Source organism: Colletotrichum fructicola (assembly GCF_000319635.2).
Source record: "Colletotrichum fructicola Nara gc5 chromosome Unknown KSG_Nara_v1_contig03, whole genome shotgun sequence".
Lineage (NCBI taxonomy): Eukaryota > Fungi > Ascomycota > Sordariomycetes > Glomerellales > Glomerellaceae > Colletotrichum > Colletotrichum fructicola.
Window position 1 is genome coordinate 3,411,690 of NW_027094053.1, and position 26,507 is coordinate 3,438,196.

Genomic DNA, 26,507 nt, shown 5'->3' on the forward strand with positions numbered 1-26,507 from the left:
ATCCCCGTCTTAATCCCCTACTCCAATCATCATCTAGCAGTCCCTTAATGACGCTTGGACCTGCGGATTCTCAATCCTCCAAATCCCGCCAGATCGTACCTGAACAGCCCAGATTACCGCATCAGGCTTAGTCTCCGAAAGTCGTGCAGACGTTCCAGAGACCCGACGCTCCCAGCGGAGTCTAGTCCCCATTCGGAAAAGGGCTCGATGGGGACCCGTACGTATTCTGGCTCGCTCCTCAGCCCATCTCCACCAGCACTCTTCCTCCTTTGCTCACTCTGACATTCGAGAATGCCTTAACATCCGTCTGTTCAATCTCTCGTGCCTTTCCCCCCTCCCAACGATGCGCCAAACTCTCCGCCGATCCTGTGATACGTGCGCCAAATCAAAACACAGCTGCGATCTCCGCACACCGCGCTGCTCGCGCTGCGTCAAGCGCAAGATCCTGTGCGTCTACGCCAACGAACCCCTGACCGCACCGCCGCCGCCGCCGCCTCCGGCTGCTCCGGGGCCGGATGCTACCGGAGCCGCGAGGCATCACCATGGATCCGGCGCTTTGACCAGCTACAGGATCGGGTCGCTTGATCCCTTCGACTCATATCCGCAGACGCGACTCCCTAGAGAACATGTTCAACGATTGATTCATAGCTGTACGTAGGGGCTCAACTCATGGCAGTGGTTGTTGGTCAGGGACTGGATGGCCGGCTTACCAATTCAGTTCTCCACAAGATCGCGTTTCAGTACTACCCGCTCGACCTGAACGCAACCTCAAATCCGTTCCTCGTCTCTTGGTGGCCGCTGGCGCTGGGCGATCCTGCACTATTTCACGTCTCATTACAAACAGCATGTCTCGACGAAGAGATGTTGGCCCAAAAAGGGTTCCAAGCATCCGAAATTCTCATGGCTGACTCGGTCGCATTGCTCCGTCGCAAGGTTGAGGACACATCTTTAGCCGTGCAAGACGGAACAATGAATTCTGTCATCACGTTGGCAGCAATTGAAGTGAGCTCCTTCTGCCCGGGCTTGTTCTCATCGCGAAATCTCGTTCGTAAGGCGCATTGTTTACTGATGTCATGCAGTTCGGCAAGGGAAATATTCAAGTGAGTGAAATGCATGTTGACGGTGTAGCCCGACTAGTCAACATGCGGGGCGGTATCAACTCCGTGAGGCAGACCAGCCCACTTACCGCACGAATGGTGAGCTGGTAAGTCAACTTCAATTCTTCCAGCGTCATGGTGCTTATGTCTGTGAAAGGGTATCGATGATTGTGAAAGGTCATCCCCAGTTCGAAACACAGGATGACGACGGCGTTGGACATGGCATACCACCGATCCCTGAGTGGCAACAAGCACCAACTGTTCACGACAACGACCTCTTCAACTTTGCCGATCAGGAAGTTGACTGCACAGTACTGAATATCTTCATCCGGCTACGGAATGTCTTCCAGCGTGCTAGGCGGGTTCCCTTCCCAACCACTCGACTTCACGATCTCACATGTTTCGTAATACACCGCCTCCTACTTTCGGCGCCAGATCCAAGCGACCCTGCATCATCGCCACTCACCGAATGCATACGCTACGCCACCATACTTTACATGTTTAATGTCCACGGACCAACCTACTACTCACACGCAGTAATATTAAACGCCATCGTCACGCGGTTCACAGAGCAGCTCACACGGCTTGACTCATTACCGCGGGTATATAACTCTCTGGACGTCTGGTTTCAAGCGATAGGAATGGTCTCGGCGGCCGGCACGCCCCTTTATGACTCGTTTGTGGAAAGGGCATGGGTTGTGGCCGCCTCTCTGGAGCTGGGCAGCTGGGATGACGCGTTCCTTCACGTCAAGAGCGTGCTTTGGCTGGAGACGCCGCAGGGCGAGGATGTCTTTCGACCTCACTGGGACGCTATTCTTAGCCCGGAAAGTGGGTTCTCGTCGCCACAGACACTCGTGGTCTCTGTTTCGCCGAGTAGTACAATAGCGGTGGGATTCCGCTGAGAGGTTGTCAGGGGCTCACTGTTTGTAGCTTGTGCTTGCAGAGTGATGCAAGCTTTTTTCTGGTGGAAGATAATTGACTCGTGAACTTCAACATGAGGTGTAGAAGTCTCTTCGGCGTCGTTCTTGCTCTTCCGAGTGGCATTCTGAAGGGTTTGTGGGTAATTGTGCAAGAGTGTGACTTTTGGGGAGGCGTGCACAAAGTGATTGACGTGACCATTTATGATACCCACGATAACGCCGTTACTTCAGCCGGCAACTGTGTAACTTTCTCTATAAATTACACCGAGAAAGTCTGGTGAGAGATCCCAACAGCATTATGCGTTGCTTTGATGTTTGATCGGGCACCTTTCTTGGCCTTTTCACAAATGAAACTGAGGCATATCCTTCATGGTGGGTCAGCATCGTAGGCGCCAATCATTACTAGTCACAGGCTCATAAGTCGGCAGGATTATGCACATCAACTCGCGTCCAGTACTTACAGGCTCAATAAGGAAGATTGAGAGCAAGAGGCCATAAGGTTGTGATCGAAACCAAACGCAAGAGAAAGACAAAGCGAATGGCATTTGTTGATGCGCCTTGCGTACTCACACTCGTTTCCAGTTCAGGAAGAAACGCCCCGAGCCTCTCGGCTTTGTGATATTCCCCGTGCAACCAAAAATTGTAGCCGAAATGGGTCGGGTTGCTAGCCCAGTCCGAAGTCTTGTAAGAGCCCACAACAATGTGTACATCTTGAGGCTATCTTGCGCCAAGGCTCCACATGATAGCACGCGCCTGGCAGGTCACGGCAATGCAACTAAGAACAGAGGACCCCGTTGATACTTATTCACTTCTCAGATTCTTGGCTCCTCTAAAGCCAAACAGCATTTCTTTCCCTGCATCCGGCAGGTGACATCGTCACCATGTCTTCGGCAGTTCTAATCCGACAGCCCGCCCCTGTCATATGTATGGATATCTACTTCCCCCGGCCCCGCCACTTCTTCGAACAGAAGGTGGCCAAGTCCCCGTGGGGCCGCCACCTAGTTCATTCGTGACAGCAGGACAGGCCCTCAGACGCTAATCCTCCTGGATGCCTGAGTGCCTAAACAGGCCCGCACAGTCGAGCCCCAGCCCCTTTACAACCAGACCTCGGAACGGTGGGGGAAGACGTGATGGTCTCTGCCATGGCAAGATCTTCGACGGGAGATTGGCGACGAATCTAAGATTCAACTTGCAGGCTTGGGGAGCAGCGATACTGGGACGTTGAGGCTGTGACATGTAGCGCGATGGGACCAAGATGCGTGATAACGCACGGCTGCGGTCGGCGTTGACATGTCGTGATTCGTGATCTTGGCATGCTGTTGAGGTTTTCGTGATCTTGCTTATCAGCTGCGCTGGCGGGTACTCCGAGTCTGCTTAAGCGTTAGCCTCGCTCCCAGCTGCAAACTCTCCCCGCATCTCTCATTTCATCCCGTCGGTCCGGCAAATCCGGGGTAGCTCAGTAATCTTGAACTCTGATGCCGAGCTGAATCCCCGCGTGATGATGCTTTGATGTTTGCATTTTGATCACTGATCACAGCATACATTCCACATCCGCATATTCACGATTCTGAGATGCGACTCCAATCACTGATAGCGATCGTCCACTGAACCATGAACGCTGCGGGCGACCTGGAATGACTTGGACATCCCGCGCGGCAACCGGTCCTTGCCATGCCTGTCCCACGCTGCGCGGGTATGCTGCGTCCCAACCCTCCGCCTCTGAAACGACTGCTACCGTGAAACCATGCTGATCTACACGATGTTCGGTTGTGTTTGGCAGAAATGTGGAAGGAGGCCAGGAATATATCGGAACCCCACCTTTGGCCGGTGAGCAAGCGGGGCCGGCCCTAGATAATTAGCCCGACATCATCTGGACTGACAGGCTTGCCATTGGCCATGGGCGCTGCTGGCAGATGCGCGAATATCAATAGTTCTCTTGGCCTCTCCACTGTATCAAGGGTCCATGTCTCCGGTGTAGTCTGGGACCATGTGCTTGTACCCGCCAGGATGTTTCGTATGACGAGGATGGACTCGAGCCGGTGGGCGGCGTTGTTTTTCACGGGCAAACGGCGCTGAGAAACCCCCAAGTTGTTAACGAATTTGCTCACTGAATCTCAGTGAAGATTACCAGAATATCAAATTGATAACTTACAAGCTCTAAATCACCCTCAGACGCTCAGAATTCCCGTCGCGATGTGCCGGGGCCAGGATCCCCCACCACCGGAAGCCCTTCGTCCCCCACTCCGGCAGCCACTGGATTAAGGTTGCATGGATGCGACTAATGTGGATCTCCTGGGGAACCCGGGGTAGTGCGAGTACGACAGTTTCTCGCTCCAGACTAGCGACTTGTTCTTGCAGAAGGACGAGGGTATCTGATTAAAAAGGGACGACTCAGGAGCCAGAGTTTCGAGATCAGGCCATGACGGGTCAACAGTTTGAACTTGTCATCTCGAAAAATCATCAAACACTGAACTACAAACAACACTGACATCGAATCCGACAAACAGCGACGCCATGTCGGGCTGGAAGTATGCCTTTTCGTTGAGCAAGTATGAGGTGTTGGAGGCGACGCCGCCTGGGACGGCAAAGTTGATGTGTAAGTCATTTTTGCGTTGTCGACATCGTGAAACTGGCTGGTCATGAGCTTTCATCGAAAGTCGGCATCTAACAATCACTCCCTTTCTTAAGTCAAAGTCTTTTGGCCCTACAACCAACTAACTTGCACAATTTCAAGACGAAAGTGAATCCTCAGGCGGGTCCCGAAGATCATCAGCCTCGCTCATCCGATTCCCCCAACCATCAGAAGACCCGGCCGACCCTCTCAACTGGCCAAAATGGCGCAAGTTCGGTCTTCTCTTGACCGTCGGCCTCTACTCGTTCGCCGGAAACTTCACCAGTGCCAGCATCGCTCCTGCGCTTCAACTCTGGTTCAAGGAGTTCCCCACGGACCACCGACCGTTCAGCGACTTGACTTACTTCATCGCCGTATGTGGTTCCAGGATCTCGAAGGCGCGAAGGCAAAAAGTACGATCAACTAACATGGGCTCCTCATTGTAGATTAGCACCTTGTTTCTCGGCGCGTCGAACATCTGGTGGGTCCCGTTGTCCAACATCATCGGGAGAAGACCAGTCCTGTTGGTCTCAACCGTCATCATGACTGTGTGCACTATCTGGTGTGCTGTTGCGACTTCATATGACTCTGTTCTCGCTGCGAGAGTCTTCCAGGCTATTGGTGGCGGTGCCTCTGAGACCGTCGCCCCGGCTTTGATTGGGGAGGTCTTCTTCGTTGATGAGCGCGGTCGAGCAATGGTATGTTTGAAACACTAAAGAACACGAAGTGTCTCTTTGATACAGACTAACAATATATTGTCGCAAAGGCGATCTACACTGTATTCCTCGCAGGTGGTCCTCTCCTCGGCGGCATTGCAGGAGGGTACATTGGTTTCCAACTTGGGTGGACCTACATCTTCTGGGTCGGCGCCGCCATCTCTGCAGCATGCATCATCGGAGTCTTCTTCTTCATCCCCGAAACGCTATACGACCGCGTTGTCTCCCCGACCAACCCCGGCATGATGCCCGTCATCGACGAGAAGGGCATGGACAGCCACGTCGAGGACGCCCGAAGCCAAGTCACGCAATACAAACCGTACACATTCGCCAGATCCCTCGGCTTTACTCACTACCGCGGCGGAGTTCTTCGGAACTTCATCGCGCCATGGAGGACTCTCGCGCTCCCCGGCACGTGGGTGGTCATGTTCCACTACGCAGGACTGGTTGGCGGCATCGTTACCATCTCGACCATCGGACCTCAGATCATGGCCCAGCCCCCGTACCTGTGGGGCGCGAATGTCGGTCTCATCAACGTTGGTGGTATTCTTGGCACGCTCTTCGGTGCATTGTACACGTATCTCCTGTCCGACTCTCGATTGAAGAAGACCGTCAAGACGCAGGGTGGACTGGCGGAGCCCGAAAGCAGATTGCCGACCATGTTCCCCGCTCTAGTCATTGCAACGGGCGGCTTCTTCACTTTCGGGTTCGTGGCCCAGTATCCTTCTAAGAACGGCTGGGTTGGGTTATGCTTCGGATACGCCATGGTTGCATTTGGTCTCATGCAAGTCCCTTCGATCGGCTTCAACTACGTAAGTCAAAACCTCAAACTCACTTTGTCGCCCTGCCACAACCATACTAAACATTTGAAAACAGTTGATCGACTCCTACGGCCGCCTCTCAGGAGACTGTTTCGTTATTGTCACTATCATGCGCGCCATCATCGCTTTCGCATGGACGTTTTTCGTGTCGCACTGGGTCGAAGATAGGGGCGCCGCAGAGCCATTTGGAGTCTTTGGCATGCTGATGGGTATCTTTGCTCTTCTCACAGTTCCTCTGTGGCTTTACGGAAAGCGCACGAGGATTGCAACTGCTAGTGTGGTTGAGAGAGCGTGATGTGAATGATGTGAAAAAGTAAAAAGAAACCCCCCTCGATGTAACCTGTGCTGCCGTATTTTTAGCCAACTCTGAGATCGCATCGCATGTACATTCCACGAGTTAAACCTCAGAACTGCATTGTATACTCATCTATGCATACTCTACGTCGTGCACAGAGTTGCAGTTGCAGAGTCTTCGGGAGATGTTCAACTCAGAAAAGTGGAGGGGGCAGTTTTCAAAGTCTCCAGCCCCATTTCCCCATTGACCAATCCGCATCCGCGAATTACCGGAAGTGGCTTTTTTGACAAGCTGACTCATCGTCGGAGGGGCATCCCGATCTGCGGGACCGTTATCGGGTCTCCAACTCTCTCGATCTGAATTGATTTAACCCCACGTTCCAACCTCACCTCACATCAACCCACCACCCTCCACATCCCACCAAACCCGACCCCAAACATGACTCCCAGCCTCCAGCAAGCCAAGGTCACCTTCATCGGCGGCGGCAACATGGCCGCCGCCATCATCGGCGGCCTCCTCGCCAAGGACATCCCCAAGCAGAACATCTTCGTGTCCGAGCCGTGGGAGGTCAACCGCGAGAAGATGGCCGCGCAGGGCGTGCGCACGACCACGTCCAACCTCGAGGCCTCCAAGGACGCCGACATCGTCATCCTGGCCGTCAAGCCGCAGGTGTGCAAGACGGTGTGCGAGGAGCTCGGCGCCGGCTGGAAGGGCGCGGCCAAGCTGCCCCTCGTCATCTCCATTACGGCCGGCAACAAGGTCGAGAGCATCGCCGAGTGGTTCAAGCAGAGCGGCGGCAGCGCGCCTCACATTGTCCGCGTCATGCCCAACACGCCCGCGCTTGTTGGAGAGGGCGCCTCGGGTATCTATGCCAGCCAGGATGTGACGGAGGATGAGAAGGCGTTGACCACGGCGTTGCTGGGCAGTGTGAGCAAGGCGACGGAGTGGGTTGACAAGGAGGAGCTTCTGGATGTTGTCACTGGGCTGTCTGGTGAGTTGGGTCCCAATGAAGTGAATCGGGGCATTGCTAATGTTCATCAGGTTCTGGCCCCGCTTACTTCTTCGCCTTCGTCGAGCACCTTATCACCGGCGCCACGAAGCTCGGTCTCTCCGAGGAGCAGGCCACCCGCCTGGCGAAGCAGACCTGCTTTGGTGCCGGCAAGATGCTCGTCGAGTCTTCTGATGAGCCTGCGCAGTTGCGCAAAAACGTAACCAGCCCTAACGGCACGACGCATGCCGCTCTTGTGAGCTTTGAGAAGGCCGGCTTGAAGGAGATCGTGGAGGGCGCCGTCAAGGCCGCGACGGATCGCGCCGACGAGTTGGGCAAGCAGTAAAATAGCTTCACATAAGGCATAAAAGTCTTGTGTCCATCCAAATCAAACAAAAGTTTCTTGCCACAGGGCGACTTTCAGTGCACCACGTCTCTTCAGGAACGTCAACGAGCATTTTGTTTGCTCGTGTCGGACAGTAATTTGGCAATCAACCGAGAGAACCAAAGAATGTCGTTCACCTCCCCAATTTCTTCTCAGAGCAATTGCACTGCGTATGAGTGCATCACCTGATAACTGACAGCTAGCTCTGAATTAAATCATGGATGTTTGTTCAATGAAAGTTGGTGAGTGGTTGTGCCGCAACTCCCTTCCCCCTTGCCCCTGACGCCGATCCTGCGCCGGCCCGTCGGACTGGGTCGGCTGGGTAACTCACCAGGTACAAGTGGATTACGAATACAGCACGGGGCATGCGGGGATAGCACCAATCAACAGAGATCGATAGGTTTTTTGTGGTATTAGGGTCCTGGGGGGGCAAGGTAATTTTGTGGTTGGAACTTGAGCAACTGGGGTAGCTGCGGACGCACAATGTAGTGTAGTCCAGTCACACCTGATGGGACGACAGCCGTCCAATTCAGACCCTCTATTTTTCCTATGCTAAAGAGACTACTTGACCTGTGTTGTCTCTGTCGTCGTTGCCGCTATAGTTACTATTCTCGTTGCTTCTATTATTGCCACTATTGTCGTCGTCGTCTGTCGTTGTCGTCTGTCGTTGTCGTCTGTCGTTGTCGTCTATAATCGTCGTCCTCCTCATCAAAGTTACCTAGTACACAGGAGGATCAGGCGATCTCGTCCAATTTGCACCGCAACGGTATGTTTGGAGAACCTAAGCTTTGCCCCACTTCACCTAGTGGCCAAGGTTTTCCCGTCAATCGTACCGAGAACCTCTCAAGCATCACACCTTGATGCTTTTGACGGTGACTCATCCAGATCGCCCTGAATCAAGATATCCCATCGAGTGCTGCATGACGCCAGTACATTGAGTACCCAGAATTTCTCCAATTCTGGCAAAACCGAGTTTTGTAATTCGCTGAAACAAAGTGTCGATTAATTGCAACAACATCTGATTCGTATTACCCCGCATACTCTTGTACTGGCGTCATGCAGCACTCGATGGGATATCTCCGATGTAGAGATCGAAGACTTCTTCTTAAGGGGGTAAAAATTTCTGTCTTTGGCTCCTTGCACTACCTATCCAGCACACTTGCATTAGCTTCATGCTATCTTCTTCACTCTTTCACAGCCGAACAAACGGAATACGAGCCCCGATGGCGCCACTATCATCTGGATCTGGGGCCCTTGCGGTTTCCCTGGCAGATTTCCCTATAGAGCTTATTATCATGATCTTCATGCGCCTGGGCTCCCGTGGAGCAGATTGGGCGAATGGCTATCGGAAGAAAGAGACACGAGGCGATGACGATCGCTTTCATCGCTTTGATATTTGGCGAGACGTGGTCAATTTCGCTGCGACCTGCAGAAGAATCCACGAATGCATCACGCCGATGATCTACCGCCTGGATAACTATGCCTTCCACTCTTCCGCCCTACTCCTCTCCGCGAAAAGGGGCAACGTGGCCGGCATATTGAAAGCCTTGGAGTTTGGGGCACAAATCGACTCTCCGGATTGCACCGAATTGTGGATTTTGGACGAGAAAAAGACCACCCGAACACCAATTGCTCTGCGGCTCGCGTCCCTGCATTGGGCCTCGTACCACCGGCACCTGGACGCCATGGATATTTTGTTGCAACGCGGCGCCAGCCCTAATGACGTGGTGCCCGTGAAGTTGCCTTTTCCTGATACCCGGCTGAATTGCCCCGCATCCAACGCGATGAAATCGGTGTACAAATCGCACACGCGTTGGGACTGTTTCTACTCCTGCGAGCGGGCGGAGACACTCCTCGACGAAGGTGCCAACGCTCTCTATCTAACCCTTCTGGAGTCGTCCAGGTACAGCTGCAACTATTATGATAGAAACGAGGAAGGATCTCAGGCCCGCGCGGATGCTGGGACTGACGCAGCGAGACTACTGATACGGGCTGGGGCATCGTTGATCACACACACCGGGTTGGGACTTCACGCACTTCACCAAGCATGCTGCGGCTACGATTTCGAGATGACCAGGTTCCTGTTGGAAGAGGTTGGAGCGGACCCAAACGTCAAAGACCCACTCGGGAACACACCGATGCATTACATGGCGCTTGCCGTCAAATCATCATATGACCCTTACCAAAACGACCTCTACCGAAACGACGTGAGGCAATTGATCAGTTTACTCCTCCGTCATGGAGCGGACATCAACGCTGAGAACGCAGCCGGATACACCCCGCTGCACTCTTTTCTGCGTTCTGAATGGTCAAGATTCTCTAATGCTGCGACTGAGGCATGCTTTGCGTTTCTCGACGCAGGTGCTTACGTTATTTCGGAGCGTTTGCTAGATTTTTATCTGTCGACGAGCCGTAGGCCCTTGTCCGAGGAAAGGAAACAAATAGTCTTGGACTCAGAAACCAAAGGCCAAAACATCTACTTATCGAGGATAGATGAGAAAGACTCAGAAGCCGACGAGACGGACTCGGATTTTGACGAGGACGATTCGGATGTGGATGAAGATGACGTAGAGCTCAGCGAGGAGGAAGCAAAAGCGGTCAATATCCAACTGTGCAAACTGTGGTGTAGGAAATTTGGCCGGTCGGAGCCAACCCAAATTATCAGCAGCTGGAGCTTAGATGACGGGGAGTCTTATTGGGACAAGGCCCGTCACGTTGACAGCCGTCGAGGTGGTTTACTGTGTCCTTCGTGACTTCAATGAGGGTGACAACGGTATGGAGAGCAAAGAACGGAAGCGACGACGGCGACGACGACGACGACGATAAATGACGACGATAAATAACGACGATATAAAGCACACAGTAAACGTGATCGCTATAGCGAAAGTAGAGTGATTAGGTGTCATGTTGAGTGTGCAATGATTCACGGCACTTCTCTGAGACTGAATCCACGCTGATCAACCTATGCGATTTCGTTGTATCTCTCTTGAGCTTACGCATTTTCTCAAAAACAAAATCTCGTTATGTCGTGTCCCTTGAATAATTCGAGATTGTCATATACAGTGACTAACCTTGAAGGTTTTCTTTGATGACTTGTTCAACCGTAAAGGTATCTCGTGTATGTATTTCCGAAGCTGAGACCAAACTCATAAGTACCTGGCCGCGGACACGGTCTAGCCGAAGTCTGTGATCAAAATTCCCTGTCACTCAGCCAAATCATTACTTTTCACCTTCCGTAGGTTGTTTGCTTTTCCACACCACAGTAAGGAAATTCCGATATTGCCATTTGTACCCGCTTCAGCTTAGAATTTCCTACCCCTCTATTTCCATCTCATTCCAGAACCGAGGAACCACAACATGAGCCAGCTTGCTATTTTGAACATGGATCTCGCGCAACGCACATTCGCAGCTGACGCTGCGCCTACCCGTCACGGGTCCGACAACGACGACACGACTCTCCTTTCTGATGAGCAGAGCTCCCGTCAACTCAGCTTATCATCGCTGAGTCCATCAACTGGGCCCAAGGAGATTACTAATCCGCACGCCGGTTGCGTCGATCTACCACAAGAACTTATACTCGATATTGTTAATTGCATTGCTGAGAATTATGGATTGAAATCCACGCTCGCCGACAAAAATGCAGAAGGTCACCGGATAAACAAGGTTGTTTTGGACGGGAGTCTTGATTCTGCCGTGTGGCATGACCTCGTCAGTTTGGCTGCCTCTTGCAAGACGCTCTACCATCGCATGACGCCCACCATCTACGACATGAACGTCAAGCACGGTTACGGCTCAGCTCTGGTGTCTTCCGCGAAGTATGGCAGCTTGGATGGCATGATGTGGGCTCTCGATAACGGCGCGGACGTCAATCAGACCGAGGTGACCCAGTCGAAGGATTCTCGATGGGAGCCTCTCCATCACGGCATGACGGCCCTTCACTGGGCCTCGTATCATTGTGACCTGGACGCCATGAGGGTCTTGTTGGATCGAGGCGCCGACGCGGAATGCGAGGTGGATGCCTATCAACCCGGACTATACGGTCCCATTTATTGCATTATTTCAATTTTTTGGCGCCATCTGCGGTACACTGGCTTGTGGAGGGATAAGATATCACAGCTGTTGGCCAAAGGAGTCAACCCCCTCTTTTTCGCCCTTATCCCCAGCTACAAGGCCGCCGACCACCTCTATCTACCAGAATACCAGATCACGAGACAACAGTGTCGAAAGGCGGCTAGGATGCTCATCAACGCCGGGTCTTCCTTGATCACGCACAGAACGCTGGGAATTCACGCGCTTCACCAGGCGTGCGGCTCACGAGATGTGAACCTCGCCAGGCACCTGCTGGAGCACTGCGACGCAGACACAGACGTCAAAGACTGGCTTGGCAACTCCCCGCTGCACTACTTCGCCATGGACGGTTTTGAGGGATACGATGACCCTGAAGAATTAGTCGGCTTCATGGTACAGCACGGCGCTGACGTTAACGCAACGAATTATGTAGGGTACACGCCGCTTCATTACGCCCTGGCCTTCTGGGACGACGGCCACCACTTGACGGACAAGACGGACCACATGGTCGCCTTGTTGAAGGCGGGAGCGTACTTGCTCCCCGAGTGCAAGGATCTGCGCGACAAAATTATCAACAACGAACGATACAACGACGCGCAGTACGTCAACCGCCTGGTTTCGAAGGCGGTGAAACTCTCCAAACGCCACGCGATACAATTTGACGGGAGGAAGTTGCCGACCATGGAGGAGCTTCGTGAAAAGGAGCAGATGGTGGCGCTCACCACTTTTTATCACTGCTGCGAGGTGCCGGAGGAATATCAGCTCTTTGCGGTCAAAGAATTCACCGATGAGTTGTCGAAAGATGAGTGGAGGGATTATTGGGTGCAGAGGTCAATTGATGGCACGTTGTAATATCTTGGATGTTTTTCCCGCCATTCTTCCAAAGATAACTTCGAATGCTGCACGTACCTATGTCGAGGGAGGTTGTTACAGCTTGGCGCCATCATAAACGCACCAACGCGGCAGGGTACACACTGAGGCGGAGCACTTTGATGAGGAAGTCGATCATCTGGTTGCTTTGGGGGCATGTCTTCTTCCCGCATTTGCGCCTGTGCTGCGGGACCAGCTCCGCAGGAGCAGTAATTACGAAGACAAAGACATCAAGTTTTGGGTATCGGAGGTTGAGGGGCATGCTACAACAGGGATTTTATCAAAAGGACGGTCTCCATCCGTTGAAGATTTGCGCCGAGCGGGAGAGAGTAGCGTACCGCAACTTTGATCGTTGCAGTAGCCCACCACATAATGCCAGCGTCCCCGATACCGATATTGGAAACTGGCAAGTCGAGAGTGGGGAGATCACTAAGAGCAAAGATCTTGGAAGTGCTTGCTACATTTTATTAAATGCATCATCTTCAGACATTTCATAAAACATTATATTTAGAAACATGCAACATGTACGCCCCAGAGGCAATCCAAGTCACTTCCTATATTCCTAAAACACTGTGCTCTCAATCAGACGCCTAAGTAAGAAACACGTGATGAAGTGGTTTTACATGTACGATGAGATAGATCAACTGTTGGAAAGGTTGTTTGTGTGCCTAAGTATTTCTCTCTATTGTTCTGGATGCCTGTCTACGCCCCCTCAAAGGTACATGTTCTCTTTTGTGGCCGCTCAAGGTGGAGAACAGATTGGACACACTGCGGTAGAAGGTATGGGGGAGAACACAGCAAGCAGTATGTCTTCATTGTTGTGACTCATTTGTGAACAAACCTTTCCACTGTCTCCGTAGGAATAGAAAGCGTTAGAATGGGCAGAAGAGCAAACCTCCTGATCTTCTCATGTGTGTCTTGGGAATCTCAACGGCAAACTCCGGAAAGTGAGATTTTCCAGCGGGAATTTGTAGACGTGGAGGGTAATGCCGCCCTTCATCTGCAGGGAATCTTCACTCACACTTCCCATGGTCTCCACCTGGACTTGCCGTGGTAGCCACATCAAAGGAAGGAAGCAGACAGGCAGGCAGAATTGGAAGTTGCGGTCCTAGGTACCTTCCCACGCGTCTTGTCCCTGCCCCACCTGGAAGCAAAGTTATTTTCTTTCGGTAGGAAGGTAGGTACCGCTTCCCTTCGCCTGTCCTTCCAGGTAATACTTCTTCCTCTTCGTCAATATTTCTCTGCGATCACACTCATGACGATCGAATTGAGTGCGCATTGCAAGATTCACCTACTGGACCTACATTTCGCTCGGTTTGACCCAACTTTTTCGCTCTAACTGCATTGGCCAAGGTAGTCACCTTCATTCAGTCTCAACAGTCCCGCGACTGTGATTTCCGAGCAGCTTTCGTCTAGAGGGTCAACCTTGCCAGCCTCGCCTATCGATCCGTCTAAGTATTTTCTGACGCTATCCTCTCGGGCTTCCGTCGTCGTCCTTGATCTCTACCATCATTTCGGATCTCTGTCGTCCGGATCTCTGTCTTCGTCGTCGTCGTCGTCGTCGTCGTCAGTCACCCTCCGACAACATGGCGCACCCCGAGTACGCCCACCCCCAGCAGATTCCTTCTTCCGAAGAGGTCGAAAGACTCGAGAAGATGATAGCCATGCTTTCCGACATCCAAAGCAAGCATCTCAAGCGCCCCGAGAGAGCTGCTATACGCGACGATTTCACATTGTCAAATGCCGAGAGACGCTTTGTTCGAAAGCAACACGACTACCTTGACTGCGTCGCCGCCTTGAGCCCCGAACCCTTGGCTCTTTTCCCCGATGGCTCTGCTGTAAGTCTTTCGTGTGTTAAATACACATGTCACAGTGAGCTGACACAAGTCTGAAGGATGCGAGTACAGGCTCGCACTACATCTTCGCCTCACAGAACCCACGCCGTGATGACGACAAGACGAAGCAGCAATACACTGGACTGGAGCCTCAGCTCACTCTACCACAGATCAACGGATCTCTGGCCCCGGATAGCACCGATTCCTTATCCGTCATCAAGTTTGCATACCGGTTGCTGGCAAAAGAGGATTGGGAGCAACGCAGCAATAACAGCACTTTTCAATACTGTTAGGATCTTCTCTCTCTGTTGAAGAAGTTTCACGGAGCTGGTAAGTCCGATGAGCGGTTTCACTGGCTGAACCTGCTGCATGATCTCGTTTACGTGCGAATGACCGAGAAGCTCCATGGTCGTGTCATCGACGTATTTGAGAAGCACAACTTTGGCACTATCTGCATGACGTCCGTCGATCAGTTGGCCTCGCAATTCAAAGCGACCTCCATGGGCAAGTGGTTGCAACAGTCCCTTCGGTCAACTTCAGACCCACTCACTGAACTGGACTTGATTGAATCGATGCCGTTCCAGAAAGGAGGTGCCACGAACCCTCAAGATGAACTTGAACACTGCTTTCGGAAAGGTCAGACCCAAGCTCAATCCACCCTGCTGAAGCAGATCTACAAGGAGATGCAGGTTCGGTATGGTCGCGGCACTGCAGAAGAGGGCGAGAGAGCCTGGGAGCGTAGCTCTCTGAACGCGAAAGGAGACCCAGAGTATGTTTTCTATGACGAAAAGGGTCGTTCGGAGTTTCAAAAGCTCTTATCTGGGGTCATGAGAGCGGTCAAAGATTCTACCACAGAACTGCAAAACGCCAAAACAGAAGCAACCAACTACGCCCGGAGAACGAGTAAAGGCACCAAGGATTCCACGCAGCAAACCATGGAGCGATACCATATCGAGTCTCTTCAATACGTCGTTGACGCCGCCGTCCGTGCCTACTCCTGCCTGGCGGGTATTCGCGAGGAGTTCAGCGAGATTCTGCAGTCGCACTACACATGGCTCTACGCAACCCATCAGCCTGGGGTCTCAGGCATTGATGCTGAGGGCACTGATGATTGTAGGCTTCTGGGGAGCACGGCGACCCAGTCAGGCTGGGAAGTGGCTGTGTCAGATGCTGTGGGCATGTTGTGCCGCCATCAAACTTCCCTCAATCACATCATGCACGCTTCACGCCACGTGGCGAGATTCGTTCTGCAAACCTCCATACAGCCTCTTGTAACTGACTGGACGAAAAGGAACTTGATGTCCACGGCTGAATTATTGGCCTCCTTCAAGGGCAATAATGGAAAGCCGCTCTCGAACGAGGAGCAGCTCGCACTGGCTGAGTTCTTTGACGGCCACAACACGGCCCATTCAGAAGACTTGACCTATCATGCAGAAGGTATTGGAATTTGTGCCCATGTGCTTGCACGGGTTCGTGACGAGTTGGTCAATCACAACGTTGACCATGAGACTGTCGACAAGTCTCTGCTTTTGCCTCGCCGAGAGATCACTGACCATTTCCGAAAGATGCCCATCCCCATGGCAGTCAACAAGAGATGTTGCGCGGTTTGCCACATCATGCTCGAAATTTTAGAGCGCGAATCAGGCCACAAGTTTCTTTACTCGGGAGCCCACAGCGACTGGAGCGCCGTTACCATCCATCGCTGGCTCCCGAAGAAGTTCTTCAACTCTCTCTACGACCAGGTCGAGTCGGTCCTCCGTGATGCCCTTCGATGGACTGTCAAACGAAAAGGATTGGCGCGTTCGAACGAAAGTGGCAATAGTAGCGACCCCAACGGAGATTCTGCGCGGTTCATCGCTCGTATGACCATGTGTGACAACGGAGGTAGACCGCGTCCAGTCAAGCCTCAGGAGCCGGAGGAGCCGTAGGAGCCATGTTCGGGATAATGATAACGGCGATGGAGGACGACGATGACGATAACGACGATGACGATGATGATGAAGGACGACGATGGGGGACGACGATGGGGGACGGCGATGGAGGACGACGGGATGGACGAGGATAGTAGTGACGAAAGAGAGAAGCGTACTCGCTTCAGTATAGGAAAAGCAAGTGGTCTCGGCAGGCGGATTACACACTAGACACTGCCCGGATGGCCATGGGACACTGTCCGGCAAGCATAACTCTTCGAAATAATGAACCCTGCCAATCCTCATATCGTCAAAATGAAGACCCTCACCGCAACACTCGCACTTCTAAGCACCGTGTAAACAGCTCTCGGCCATGCGATCTTCCAGTAGCTATGGGCAGGCAGCAAAGACCAGGATAGCAGCTGCGCCAGACTTCCGGTAGGCCGAGTCGCGATGGGATCCACAATTGTCACTGAACAACCGTACGTCCAGCCGAGCATCAGCCCCGTCACGGACGTCGCGTCAAACGATCTGCGGCGCAATGTCGGCGGAGCTGCGGGCGTCTCCGGCGAGGTCCCAGGCGAGGCGTCCCCACAACACCGAGACCTTCCCGTCCGGTTCCATTCTTGATGGAAATCGTTCCCACTACGTACTCCCCTTTTCGTGACCTAATGAGACATGCACGTAGAAAAGAGGAGGCTGCAGTTGCGGGTGCAATGCATCGTCTGCAACGCATGTTTCCCGCTCGCTAAGTTAGCGAACCCGATATAGCCGGCAGCAAGGTCTCGGTCGAGAGGTCGGCGAGCGCAGCTGCGCGAAACCCGCCATCAGGGGAAACCACTACGGCCCCGTGATGTTATACCTCCGCAAGGTGGCAGAGGATCGACGGATTTCTTCAAGATCGGCGAGTACGGGTATAACAACGCGGCCGCGGATGCGTCGTAGGGCACCGACGTGCTCAACCAGAACTGCGGGAGGTTCGACGTGTCGATCCCACCGGCGCTCAGGTCCGGGGGCTATCAGCTCCGGGCCGAGGCCATTGCGCTGCACGCGTCGTCGCAGCCCGGCGGAGCGCAGTTTTATGTGACGTGCTATATGAGCTTGCTACATTGGATACCTTTTTGTTTTGTTTTGGTGTTTGTTTGTGTGTGGTTGGCTGGTTCAGACGGTGTGTGTGGGTGTACTCTGTTTCCTTGCGAGGTGTGACTGAGGCTGACCTACGTTTTGACGTTGTTTGCAGCAAATATGTGCGAGTTTTTGGCGGAGGGAGCGCGACGCCGGCTGGCAGGCGCGTACAGCGCAGCGGACCCCGGCATCCAGGTCGACATTTGGGGCGGCGGGTGCAGCGAGGACACCATCCCGGGACCTGCCGTGGTGTCTGTCTAAGAGAAAAGATCAGGCTGGAGACGTTGAGAAAGATGCGATGATGTGCGTGCGATGGTTTGTTACGGCTGGACTCCGGTCTGGGACAAGTGGAGGCTGAGCTGGGTATGTATCGCGAGAGAGGGAGGGCGTGCGCGAGAAACGTGTGACGGAAGAGATTGGCTCGCATAGAGAGGCAGAAAATTTTGCTTCTGCTTTGAAGGTCTTCTCACACCCCCTATTCTTGCTTGCTTCATCCTACTTATTCTTGTTTTTCCTGAGTCGGTGGACGTGGGTATAGTACGATTGGCAACAGGGGAGAGATACAGCGCGTGCATATTCGGGGAAAATCCTGCATATAAGTTCGGCAGTATTGGGAGTCTAGAAGACGTCGTCGAATGTCGCGATGGTGCGGGTAGGCGGGAAGTCACGCCACGAAGACGAAGCGTTTGTTATCTTTGGCGGGCCCGACAAGGGGGCGAGAGCGAGGTCAGGAACTAGGCGGAATGACGACAGGGATGCGCCAGTAGTTCGGTGATGTGTGGAAAGGGTTTCGCTCCAAACTCGGAGAGAAAACAAACATCACGGCCTACGGATATCTTATGTACAAGCAGGGGGGGGGGGGGGGGGGGGGGGGGAGGGGGGATCAGTAACTTTTGGGCTGGGAAGGGTGGTCCAGACAACATGGCGAAGCTTGGACGAATACCGAGATTGAGAGGACAATGAGGCAATGAGGCAATGAGGCTCTCTGTCCTGACGCTAGACTCTGCCCACCGCCTGTTTCTTTATCGAAGAAAAGTGGATTCTGACTCGGGAGGCTCAGGTCTCGTAAGATGATTGCGATGGGGTGATGATGATGTTATCTCGTTGATTGTCGACGCTGGCGCTGGCCGGTCGGACGAAACCGGCAGACGGCGGTCAATGCCGGGTTGCACTGCTGGGGGGACGCTTGTATTTTCCGATTAGTTTTTGATGCAGTTTGCCTTTGGTTTTCGAAACGAAAGATAGCAGAGTATTTGGGAGATGTGTTTTGGATCTTTTGGTCTGGGAAAAGAATCATGAAAGGGTGTGTTGTGTTGGTAAGGTAGCGTCAATCTGGGCTGAACTCGCAGAAGCGAAAAACAAGAGGTGCAGGGCGGCGGCCATCACGGGTTTCGCTTCGGCAGCCACCTAAGCGAGGCGCTAGTCCCCTGGGGGGGTGCCGACGTCCGCCTTGCCTTACCTTAGGTATTCGTACCTCACCTCAAACAGCCACACCCGCTGGAAAGCTTGTCCCGTCCGGAATGCTTCCAGCGTTTCCTGGGCGCCACACTGTCGTCAGCTCACTGAACCTACGGAGTACCTCATGGTGAGTGGCTGCTAAACCGTTGAAATCTGCCCAGTCAGGTAACCCGAGTGGCGCACCGACACCAGGTTGGCGGTATCTTCCACTGAGGTGGCCGGGTATTGCGCTGGAAATAGCCCTGCAGCGGCTGCAGGAAGGGGAGGTCCCTGAAGCATGATCCAACGTGTGCCCGACATGTCACCGCGGCCCACCGAGCACGCCGCACCTCAAAGTGCCCCCCACCCATTTCCCATTTCTTCCCGCGTCCATCAACCTTGCTTCACATCCCTCCCGCTGCCCATCCACACGTCGCTCCGTCCGCGAGCACGAGCAAATTCGCATCAGCATCAGCCCAGTCGCGCCACCAGAGAACCCGAACCAGCAGACACATCACACATCATCGCATATCCACGAGCAGGATCTTCGTCGGCCCCTTGCTGCCCGTCCATTGGCCATCTGGCATTCGGCATCTGCATCTCCATCAATCTCCATCCCAAGTACCTCGCCAACCTACTGAAGTCTCTCGTTCCTGACCTTGCCTGCCTCGTATCCCTGCACACCATCTCCCGTCGAACGCTGCTCGGTGTGCTTCAGCGGATGATTCGATTCATTTAAATATGACCGCCCTCGACATGGCCAACGGGTCTGATTCCGGACCTTGCTGAACGGCAAGAGCCACTGTTCTACACCACATCTTTACCATTATCACATCTTTGCAAACAATCATCATGTCTGGGCTCACTACCCCGATAGACTCGTTACCCAACGAGGTCAGCCTTGGTTACTATCTAACACCGTGTGACTGCCTTGCTAACTGATCCATAGATCCTGATCGCGATCCTATCCTCATTCGAGTCTCGCGCACTGCTCCCCATGACCCTCGTCGACCGCCGCTTCAATGCCACAGCCACCACCATCCTACAGCACCGTCTGCTCCACACCGCCGAGATGGAAGGCCACGAGATGATGCTCGAGAGCTACCACCCAAGCGCCAAGCTGACCACCCCCTCCATGTCGTGTCGCTTCCTGGAAGTCGACTTCCTTGATAGCCGCACATGGTCCGGCGACGACGACTTGGACCTGGGTGATCTCTCGCAGCTCTACTCGCACTTCCGCCCGGTGGTCTCGGAGGAAACCCGGCGCATGCGGAGGATCTACACCCGCCGCGTGCCCGGCGCCGAGGCCCTGCAGGAAGACGCCGGCGACGAGCCAGTCACCCAAGAGCTCTGTCTGGACGAGGGCGAGCCCTTCACCCAGCTCTGCACAACAACCAGCTTGGTCAAGACTGGCCCGAGACCCGGCGTTTTCGCGAGCCACAGCAACATCGAAGACGGCGTGGTGCGTGTCTGGAGGCATTGGCTCGAGCGCATGGCGGCCAAGTGCGCCATCGCACCGGAACAACGGGACCAGAGCACGATCTTGTGGGCCGATGCCACCAAGAACGTAGGACTACGCTTCCACGTAACACAGGTCGCACAGGAGCAGGCGCCTATCCTCCACTCGAGAGACGAGGATCCGCCTGTGACCTACTCTCTTCGCTACGAAGGTGAGCTCCAACGATTCAGTCCGTCACATGTGAGAGAAGCAAAGCAGCTGACAATGACATCAGAGTTGCTGGTTCGCACAAGCCAAGTGTTGCTGGCCATGGAGAAGTCAGCAGTGCAGGAGATTGTCGACTCAGGTAAAGCAATCGTCATAGCTTCTTATTGAGGGATCTTTCCCTCCGTCCGGCCGATACCGGGCCGGACCGACTATTCACACACACACACACACACACACACACACAACACCTTAGTACTCACCACCGACCAATGCTACCAACAACCTTCACCGTCGGAACTAGCCAAAGAAAAGTTTCCGAGCTACCGGTGAAAGGTCCCTGGAGCAAGGGCAGGGCGGCCTTCACCGGCCCAGCCCTGACCTGCGGCCGATCAGCCCCTCCGCTGGGCTGGACCGATTCCCACAGTCTGACCACTTAGTGGCGGCCACCCATGTGACAAAGAACCGATTCAGCCTCAGCAATATACGCAAAACACATCTTGGACATATTCTTGATCATTATGCTCACCATTATCCCCAATTTGTAGGTTTCGTCATGCAGCTCGACGCAAAGAGCGCCCACGCAATCGAGACCGTTCTGATGGCGCCTGCCATGCGCCCATTCTTCCCCCAGGCCGTCGCTGTCATGTGATGACATGTCACTTCTCGGGGGATTTGAGCAAACTTTATACAAAGTAGACGAACTAGATCGGAGGCCGACCTAGAGGCCTGGAATGGGGTCGCCGACGGAAGACGAACTCGACGGACGGGGCCGCCGGCGAACGAGACGTCTCACTTGTCGTTCGTGTCGAGGCCGCCAGGCCAGCCATGCAACGCATTACAACGGCAGGTCACCGTTTCAGCGACTTGGCATTATCATCTTGCGCTCGCAGTAATGGAGGATGGCAAAAGTCCACGATTGGGCTGGAAATGCCCTGGGCACACCTAATGGGAATTTGAAAGATTGGCTTAGGGAGGAAAATCTAGATCGGGACGGATGCGCCGCGGAGAAGGCCCTTCGAGACCTTCGCGGACGGGAATTATTTGAGCGATGGTCAACAGGATATACAGGACATTATAGACCCCCTCCCACGGCGGCCTTTGACGACGCGGGATCGCCATGGCTGCTGAGAGAGCCGAATCAAGCAAGCATATGCCATGAACTCTCGGTCACTGCTTCCACTGGCTTGCCCCATACACATCCGACTGCTCCATTGTATGATCGCCGCTGCAGGGGCCGCTCCTACATTGCCGAAGACGCCGGCCGCGACGCCGTAGGGCGGCGAGCTGCAAGGGAATCATGGTCATCACGTTTCTTCACTCGTCTGTCCGTCGCATCCCGTCGGACGTTACTGACGTGATGTCGAGATCGCCGTCATGGCTTTGCGGTCGTTGGCTGCAGGATCGATGGCTGTAACCTGGCGAGTGAGCCAAAGCTAATTGGTCACGGTTGAGTCTCAGCAGCGCATGCATCATTCGGCGTCGATGAGTTCCCCCATTTCAAGATATTTGAAAGCCATTTTCAGTTGAGTCAAGTTCCTCGGGCGAGAGGGCACTTAACTCAAAATATCGACATTATGCGCTGTACCCGAGGTTATCGCATTCAAAGCCGTCAAGGTTGACAGGGACTTTGGCTGAAGGTTCCCACGAACCGACAGGGGTCCTTGTTCCTCGGGGGGTTTTCGAAACGGCCTGCAACGGATGGTTCTTCCCCCAACCCACAGCGGGCCAGCCAACCGAGGACCAACGAAGAACTTGGCCAATCTCTCGACGAACCACGGAACCAGAAGAAACAAAGCGGTCCGGATATTTCGCTTCGTGGGCGGAGCGAGACGTTGTCGCCGTGGCAAAATCAGACGTGTTGGGAGCCCAGGGGAGGGGGCCGCGTTGACAGCTCTCATCATGACGGATGACAAGCGCCAAATGCAACGGCAACAGATGGCGACGACACGAACTCCATCATGATCAAGACGACTCCTGCAGTAGTGCACATATCCGAGCGTGCAGAGAGAGCCGCGATCTGGCTGGGACGCGCGTCAATCAGCGGCCTTTTTCCCGCCGAATTGCCAGTGCGAAGATCAGGGAAAGCATCACACTCTCATCACTGTTGATCGTGCACCATGTGGCTGCGCGGCTGTCTTGGACACGGCAAGCCCACGATCGGCTGGCTGAAATAACCTTTTCTTCGACATCGGCCACATTATGCACAAAGCACGTTCGGGCGCAGAAAGTGCCCAGGGTTCGCCCGTTTCCCGCGCTAGCATTGAGCCTCTTCAGTCTCTTTCTTCGAGAGCCGGCCTCGTGTGGCCAGTCCTTGCACATAATACTGGCCCATCAGGAAAATACAATAATCGCCAACTCCTATGATATACCCAAGAGACAGTCCCAGCATCAGGAAGGTTTCAGCCTCTAGTCCGCCCAGGCCGGCCATGGTCCAAGCACGCATCGGATGGGGGGACCGTTTGACAGGGCTCAACATCCCTGCAAAAGGCCATGTCTCGTCCAATGATGCCCTCGGTGACAGGGGCCGAACTCTTCTGCCCACCTCGCCGCGTGCAGCAATCATGCCTGGGCCGCCAGGGGTATTCTCGTAGGCCGCCTGTCGACCACAACTCATGGCCCAGGTCAGGTCCGTGAGGTTGCATCGGGGTCGCTTGGAGCCGTTGAGAGAGGAATCATGAGTGACCCGCCCGAGACCTGCCTGGGTTGACATGTTCTTTCTTCAGTGCCGGCCGAGACGTTCAAACGTGAATCTTCCCGTTCTTTCTTCATCATGCAATAATTTGCAATATTTGCGCCCCAATAGCTGCAGGACGGCAAACAAGGGCTTGGAGCATGTCGGCCCCCGATCTCGTCCGATAGCTAATTCAACAACCATATTCCCTTCTTTGCCCTTCGCTTGGCTCGTTCTTTTTTTCAATCATACTCCACCGGTTGGGCTTGTTTCTTTTTTTTCTTGTTTCTTATTCTTCTCTTCTCTTCGACGTTTGCTTGGTGTATCACTGCTGGTTCAGTCTTTACCGTGAGCTGGACTCGAAACCTTTTTACGAATACGACCTTTTTTTGACGACTTTAGGGAGGGTAAACTTGGGTAATACACAGTCAACGAGATGGAGAAGGACGTGGAGAAGGGGGACGGCGAGGTTGCGAGGCCGAGGGAGAGCCATCTTGCCGTACACCCGGGCAACAGAGTGTCGTTGGCGAGGGTATCGATCGGAGGACCGCCACCGCCGCCGCCGCCGAAGGAGGACGTACCCCGGCCGATGACGAGCTCGACGAGGAGGTTATCGTTCTCGACGACGTACAGCGAGCGCAAGATCAAGTACGGCACGGGGCGGCATTCACAGACAGAGCTGAGTCCTCAGCCGACCGATGACCCGGACGATCCCCTGGTAGGGTTTCCAACCTTTCACGTTCGATGAATAGCGTTGACAATTTTGCGCAGAACTGGCCCCAGTGGAAGAAGGAACTCAACTTTGTCGCGCTTTTGATGACGGCTGGACTAGTGGGAGGGATGAAGACGGCGTACATCAGCGTCAACAGCGTGGTCGCCGTCCGTTTTAACGTCTCATACACGGCCGTCGCGTCACTCACCGCCGTGCCGCTCGTCATCTCAGCATTCACAGGCCTCTTTAGCGTCGTGGCGTCCAAGATCTGGGGCAAGAGACCGGTGTACCTCATCTCGATGGTCCTCATCTTCATCGGCGCGATAGCGAACATGGCAGCGGGGAACAACTTTGGCGGGTGCATGGCCGGTCGCGTCTTCCAGGGGTTCGGCTGGGGAGCCTTTGACACGCTCATCCTCGGTTCCATCCAGGATACTTACTTTGTATGAACTGCTGCTGGCTCGTCTTAGTTATGAAAGCTGACCATGGATAGGAACATCAACGCAACGTTCGCATCACGATATACAACATCCTCACCGTCGCGACGACCTGGGGCGCACCCCTCTTTGGCGGTCTCGCCTCCGCAAACGCAGGCCGCTTCACCGTGCAATTCGAAATCATCAACGCCTTCCAGTTTATCGCGATTCCGCTTCTTCTCTTCGGCGCACCCGAGACCGCGTTCGAGCGGTGGTTCAGCAGCAGCCCCGCCCCGACTCCCGGATCCGTTACCTCCTCGCCGTGGGCGTCGCAACCCCCGAAGCCTCTCGGAAGACCCAGCGTTGAGGACGCCAAGGCCTATCTGCGCACGATGAAGCCCGTGTCGTTCTCGGGAACGATGGACTTGCGGACGATCTTGCAGGCGCCGAGAGCCTTTGTTGCGCCGACGACAGGGCTGCTCGTGGTGGTTACCTTCCTACCGTACTGCACTCTCTGGGGTCTCTCCGAGTCCCTGTCTCTTTTGTTCTTCCCCATGCCGTGGATGCTCTCCGAGTCAAACATTGGCGCGCTCATGACTGCGCCGTTCCTCCTGGCCATCGTCGCCGTCGTCGCGACAGCCTTCTGGCGCCGACGCGCGTCGGACTACACGCCGTACTGCATCGCATGCACCCTCGCAGCCGGCACAGTCCTCGCCTCGTCCGGCATCCTCGCTTTCGGCCTCAAGACGCACGACGTCATGTCCGAGGTCTCCGCCAGCGCCGCTGCGCCTTCGAACGTGTTCGCGACAGACGGCGTCGGCACGCACCTCTCCTTCCCGCTCGTCTCGCTGCTGCTGGGCCTGCTGGCCGCGGGCGTGGGGACGCTCGACACGGCGATCCGGCCCGTGATCTGGCGCTCGACGCAGTTCACGTCGAGCAACATGAACGTGTGCCTGCGGAATGTGGCGGACATGGATGCTGGCGTGGTGTGCTGGCGGAACTTGTTGAGCGGTGTGTTTGTGATGACGGTGCCCGGGGCGATTGTGATGTGGGCCGGGCTGAAGGCGACGGTGGTCGGGCTGGGAGTCACGCAGGTGCTGGTGGGCGTGGCGGGGTGCGCGCTGTGGTGGATTTATGATGAGAGGGTGAGGCGGTTGGATGGGATTGTGATGGGGTTGGTTGATTTGAGTATGTTGAAGAGGACGGGGAGCTTTTTTGATACGGACTGAGTATTGGTCATGACTTTTTTTGGATTTCTTTTGTGTTTTTGGGCAGGATGATGATGGTGTAATGACCACGGCCGAATTCGAGGGGTAGTGTGTAAGATTGGGAGGCGAGGATGAGAGGACAGGACGCGGTATATGAAATGGTTCTGTCCGTTACTTTCTTTTGTTTTTGAGATACCAGGGGATGGATGAGAAAAGGACAAATTGTGGGGATATTTGAGATTGGAAGTGATGAGTGGGAGATGGTGAGGGAGAGAATGATTGTGAGGGCAAAAAGTAAACATCTAAATAGTCTTTGTGTGTTCATGTCGTACTTGGACGCGCGAGTAATGAATGCCAACACCACGCTCATTTTTTGTCATTGTGGTTCTGTGTGTCTTGGAACGTTGTTTTTTCGGAGATGAAGGGATTTCCTGATAGGGGTGTTTATGTGCTCCCTTCCGCCGGGGAAAAGGCTTCGTCCGCGGATGAAACCAGCCCAAGAAGCACCCTCCAAGCCGGCATCACCACCTCACCTCCGATCCGACCAGGACAACGCTGCCACGAATCCGAGAGTTGAGGCACTCGCGAAGACACTTACAAGTTTGGTGAAGGGCGGGTATGAGTCGTGCTGGGTGGCTGGTGTCTCTTGCGGGTTTGTTTGAGAATGCGACCACGTATCTAGAAGGATAGCTGACGAATGAGATTGGCATTGGCATTGGAGATGGCTGGTTGGCGTTGCTTAAAGTTGTCACCGTG

The 26,507-nt window shown here is 54.2% G+C and overlaps 9 protein-coding genes across 9 annotated transcripts; all 9 read left to right on the forward strand.

The window, feature by feature from the left end:
- Window positions 1-343: 343 nt before the first annotated feature.
- On the forward strand, window positions 344-1,999 carry CGGC5_v005745 (uncharacterized protein; the record flags this gene model as incomplete). Its single annotated transcript, XM_032024297.1, has 4 exons — window positions 344-650; window positions 719-1,002; window positions 1,080-1,204; window positions 1,255-1,999. 4 exons carry the CDS (start codon window positions 344-346, stop codon window positions 1,997-1,999), a joined length of 1,461 nt encoding a protein of 486 aa, XP_031879062.1.
- Window positions 2,000-4,531: 2,532 nt separating this feature from the next.
- On the forward strand, window positions 4,532-6,460 carry CGGC5_v005746 (putative MFS-type transporter; the record flags this gene model as incomplete). The annotated part of the gene is made up of 5 exons (XM_066151506.1): window positions 4,532-4,613; window positions 4,752-5,002; window positions 5,075-5,326; window positions 5,395-6,156; window positions 6,221-6,460. 5 exons carry the CDS (start codon window positions 4,532-4,534, stop codon window positions 6,458-6,460), a joined length of 1,587 nt encoding a protein of 528 aa, XP_066009093.1.
- Window positions 6,461-6,898: 438 nt separating this feature from the next.
- proC (Pyrroline-5-carboxylate reductase) lies at window positions 6,899-7,794 on the forward strand (the record flags this gene model as incomplete). The annotated part of the gene is made up of 2 exons (XM_032024298.1): window positions 6,899-7,451; window positions 7,502-7,794. The coding sequence occupies 2 exons, from the start codon at window positions 6,899-6,901 to the stop codon at window positions 7,792-7,794; spliced, it is 846 nt and encodes a 281-aa protein (XP_031879093.1).
- A 1,334-nt stretch (window positions 7,795-9,128) lies between these two features.
- Window positions 9,129-10,586, forward strand: FPV162 (putative ankyrin repeat protein FPV162; the record flags this gene model as incomplete). The annotated part of the gene is made up of 1 exon (XM_032024299.2): window positions 9,129-10,586. One exon carries the CDS (start codon window positions 9,129-9,131, stop codon window positions 10,584-10,586), a length of 1,458 nt encoding a protein of 485 aa, XP_031879095.2.
- Window positions 10,587-11,190: 604 nt separating this feature from the next.
- Window positions 11,191-12,753, forward strand: Ank1-2 (Ankyrin-1; the record flags this gene model as incomplete). The annotated part of the gene is made up of 1 exon (XM_032024300.1): window positions 11,191-12,753. The coding sequence occupies one exon, from the start codon at window positions 11,191-11,193 to the stop codon at window positions 12,751-12,753; it is 1,563 nt and encodes a 520-aa protein (XP_031879047.1).
- A 1,604-nt stretch (window positions 12,754-14,357) lies between these two features.
- On the forward strand, window positions 14,358-14,899 carry CGGC5_v005750 (uncharacterized protein; the record flags this gene model as incomplete). Its single annotated transcript, XM_032024302.1, has 2 exons — window positions 14,358-14,609; window positions 14,666-14,899. 2 exons carry the CDS (start codon window positions 14,358-14,360, stop codon window positions 14,897-14,899), a joined length of 486 nt encoding a protein of 161 aa, XP_031879135.1.
- A 96-nt stretch (window positions 14,900-14,995) lies between these two features.
- Window positions 14,996-16,534, forward strand: CGGC5_v005751 (uncharacterized protein; the record flags this gene model as incomplete). Its single annotated transcript, XM_032024303.1, has 1 exon — window positions 14,996-16,534. The coding sequence occupies one exon, from the start codon at window positions 14,996-14,998 to the stop codon at window positions 16,532-16,534; it is 1,539 nt and encodes a 512-aa protein (XP_031879119.1).
- A 3,396-nt stretch (window positions 16,535-19,930) lies between these two features.
- CGGC5_v005752 (uncharacterized protein) lies at window positions 19,931-21,393 on the forward strand (the record flags this gene model as incomplete). The annotated part of the gene is made up of 4 exons (XM_032024306.1): window positions 19,931-19,972; window positions 20,028-20,748; window positions 20,812-20,883; window positions 21,290-21,393. The coding sequence occupies 4 exons, from the start codon at window positions 19,931-19,933 to the stop codon at window positions 21,391-21,393; spliced, it is 939 nt and encodes a 312-aa protein (XP_031879132.1).
- A 2,458-nt stretch (window positions 21,394-23,851) lies between these two features.
- CGGC5_v005753 (putative MFS-type transporter) lies at window positions 23,852-25,772 on the forward strand (the record flags this gene model as incomplete). The annotated part of the gene is made up of 3 exons (XM_032024307.2): window positions 23,852-24,133; window positions 24,187-24,570; window positions 24,621-25,772. 3 exons carry the CDS (start codon window positions 23,852-23,854, stop codon window positions 25,770-25,772), a joined length of 1,818 nt encoding a protein of 605 aa, XP_031879020.2.
- Window positions 25,773-26,507: the final 735 nt, after the last annotated feature.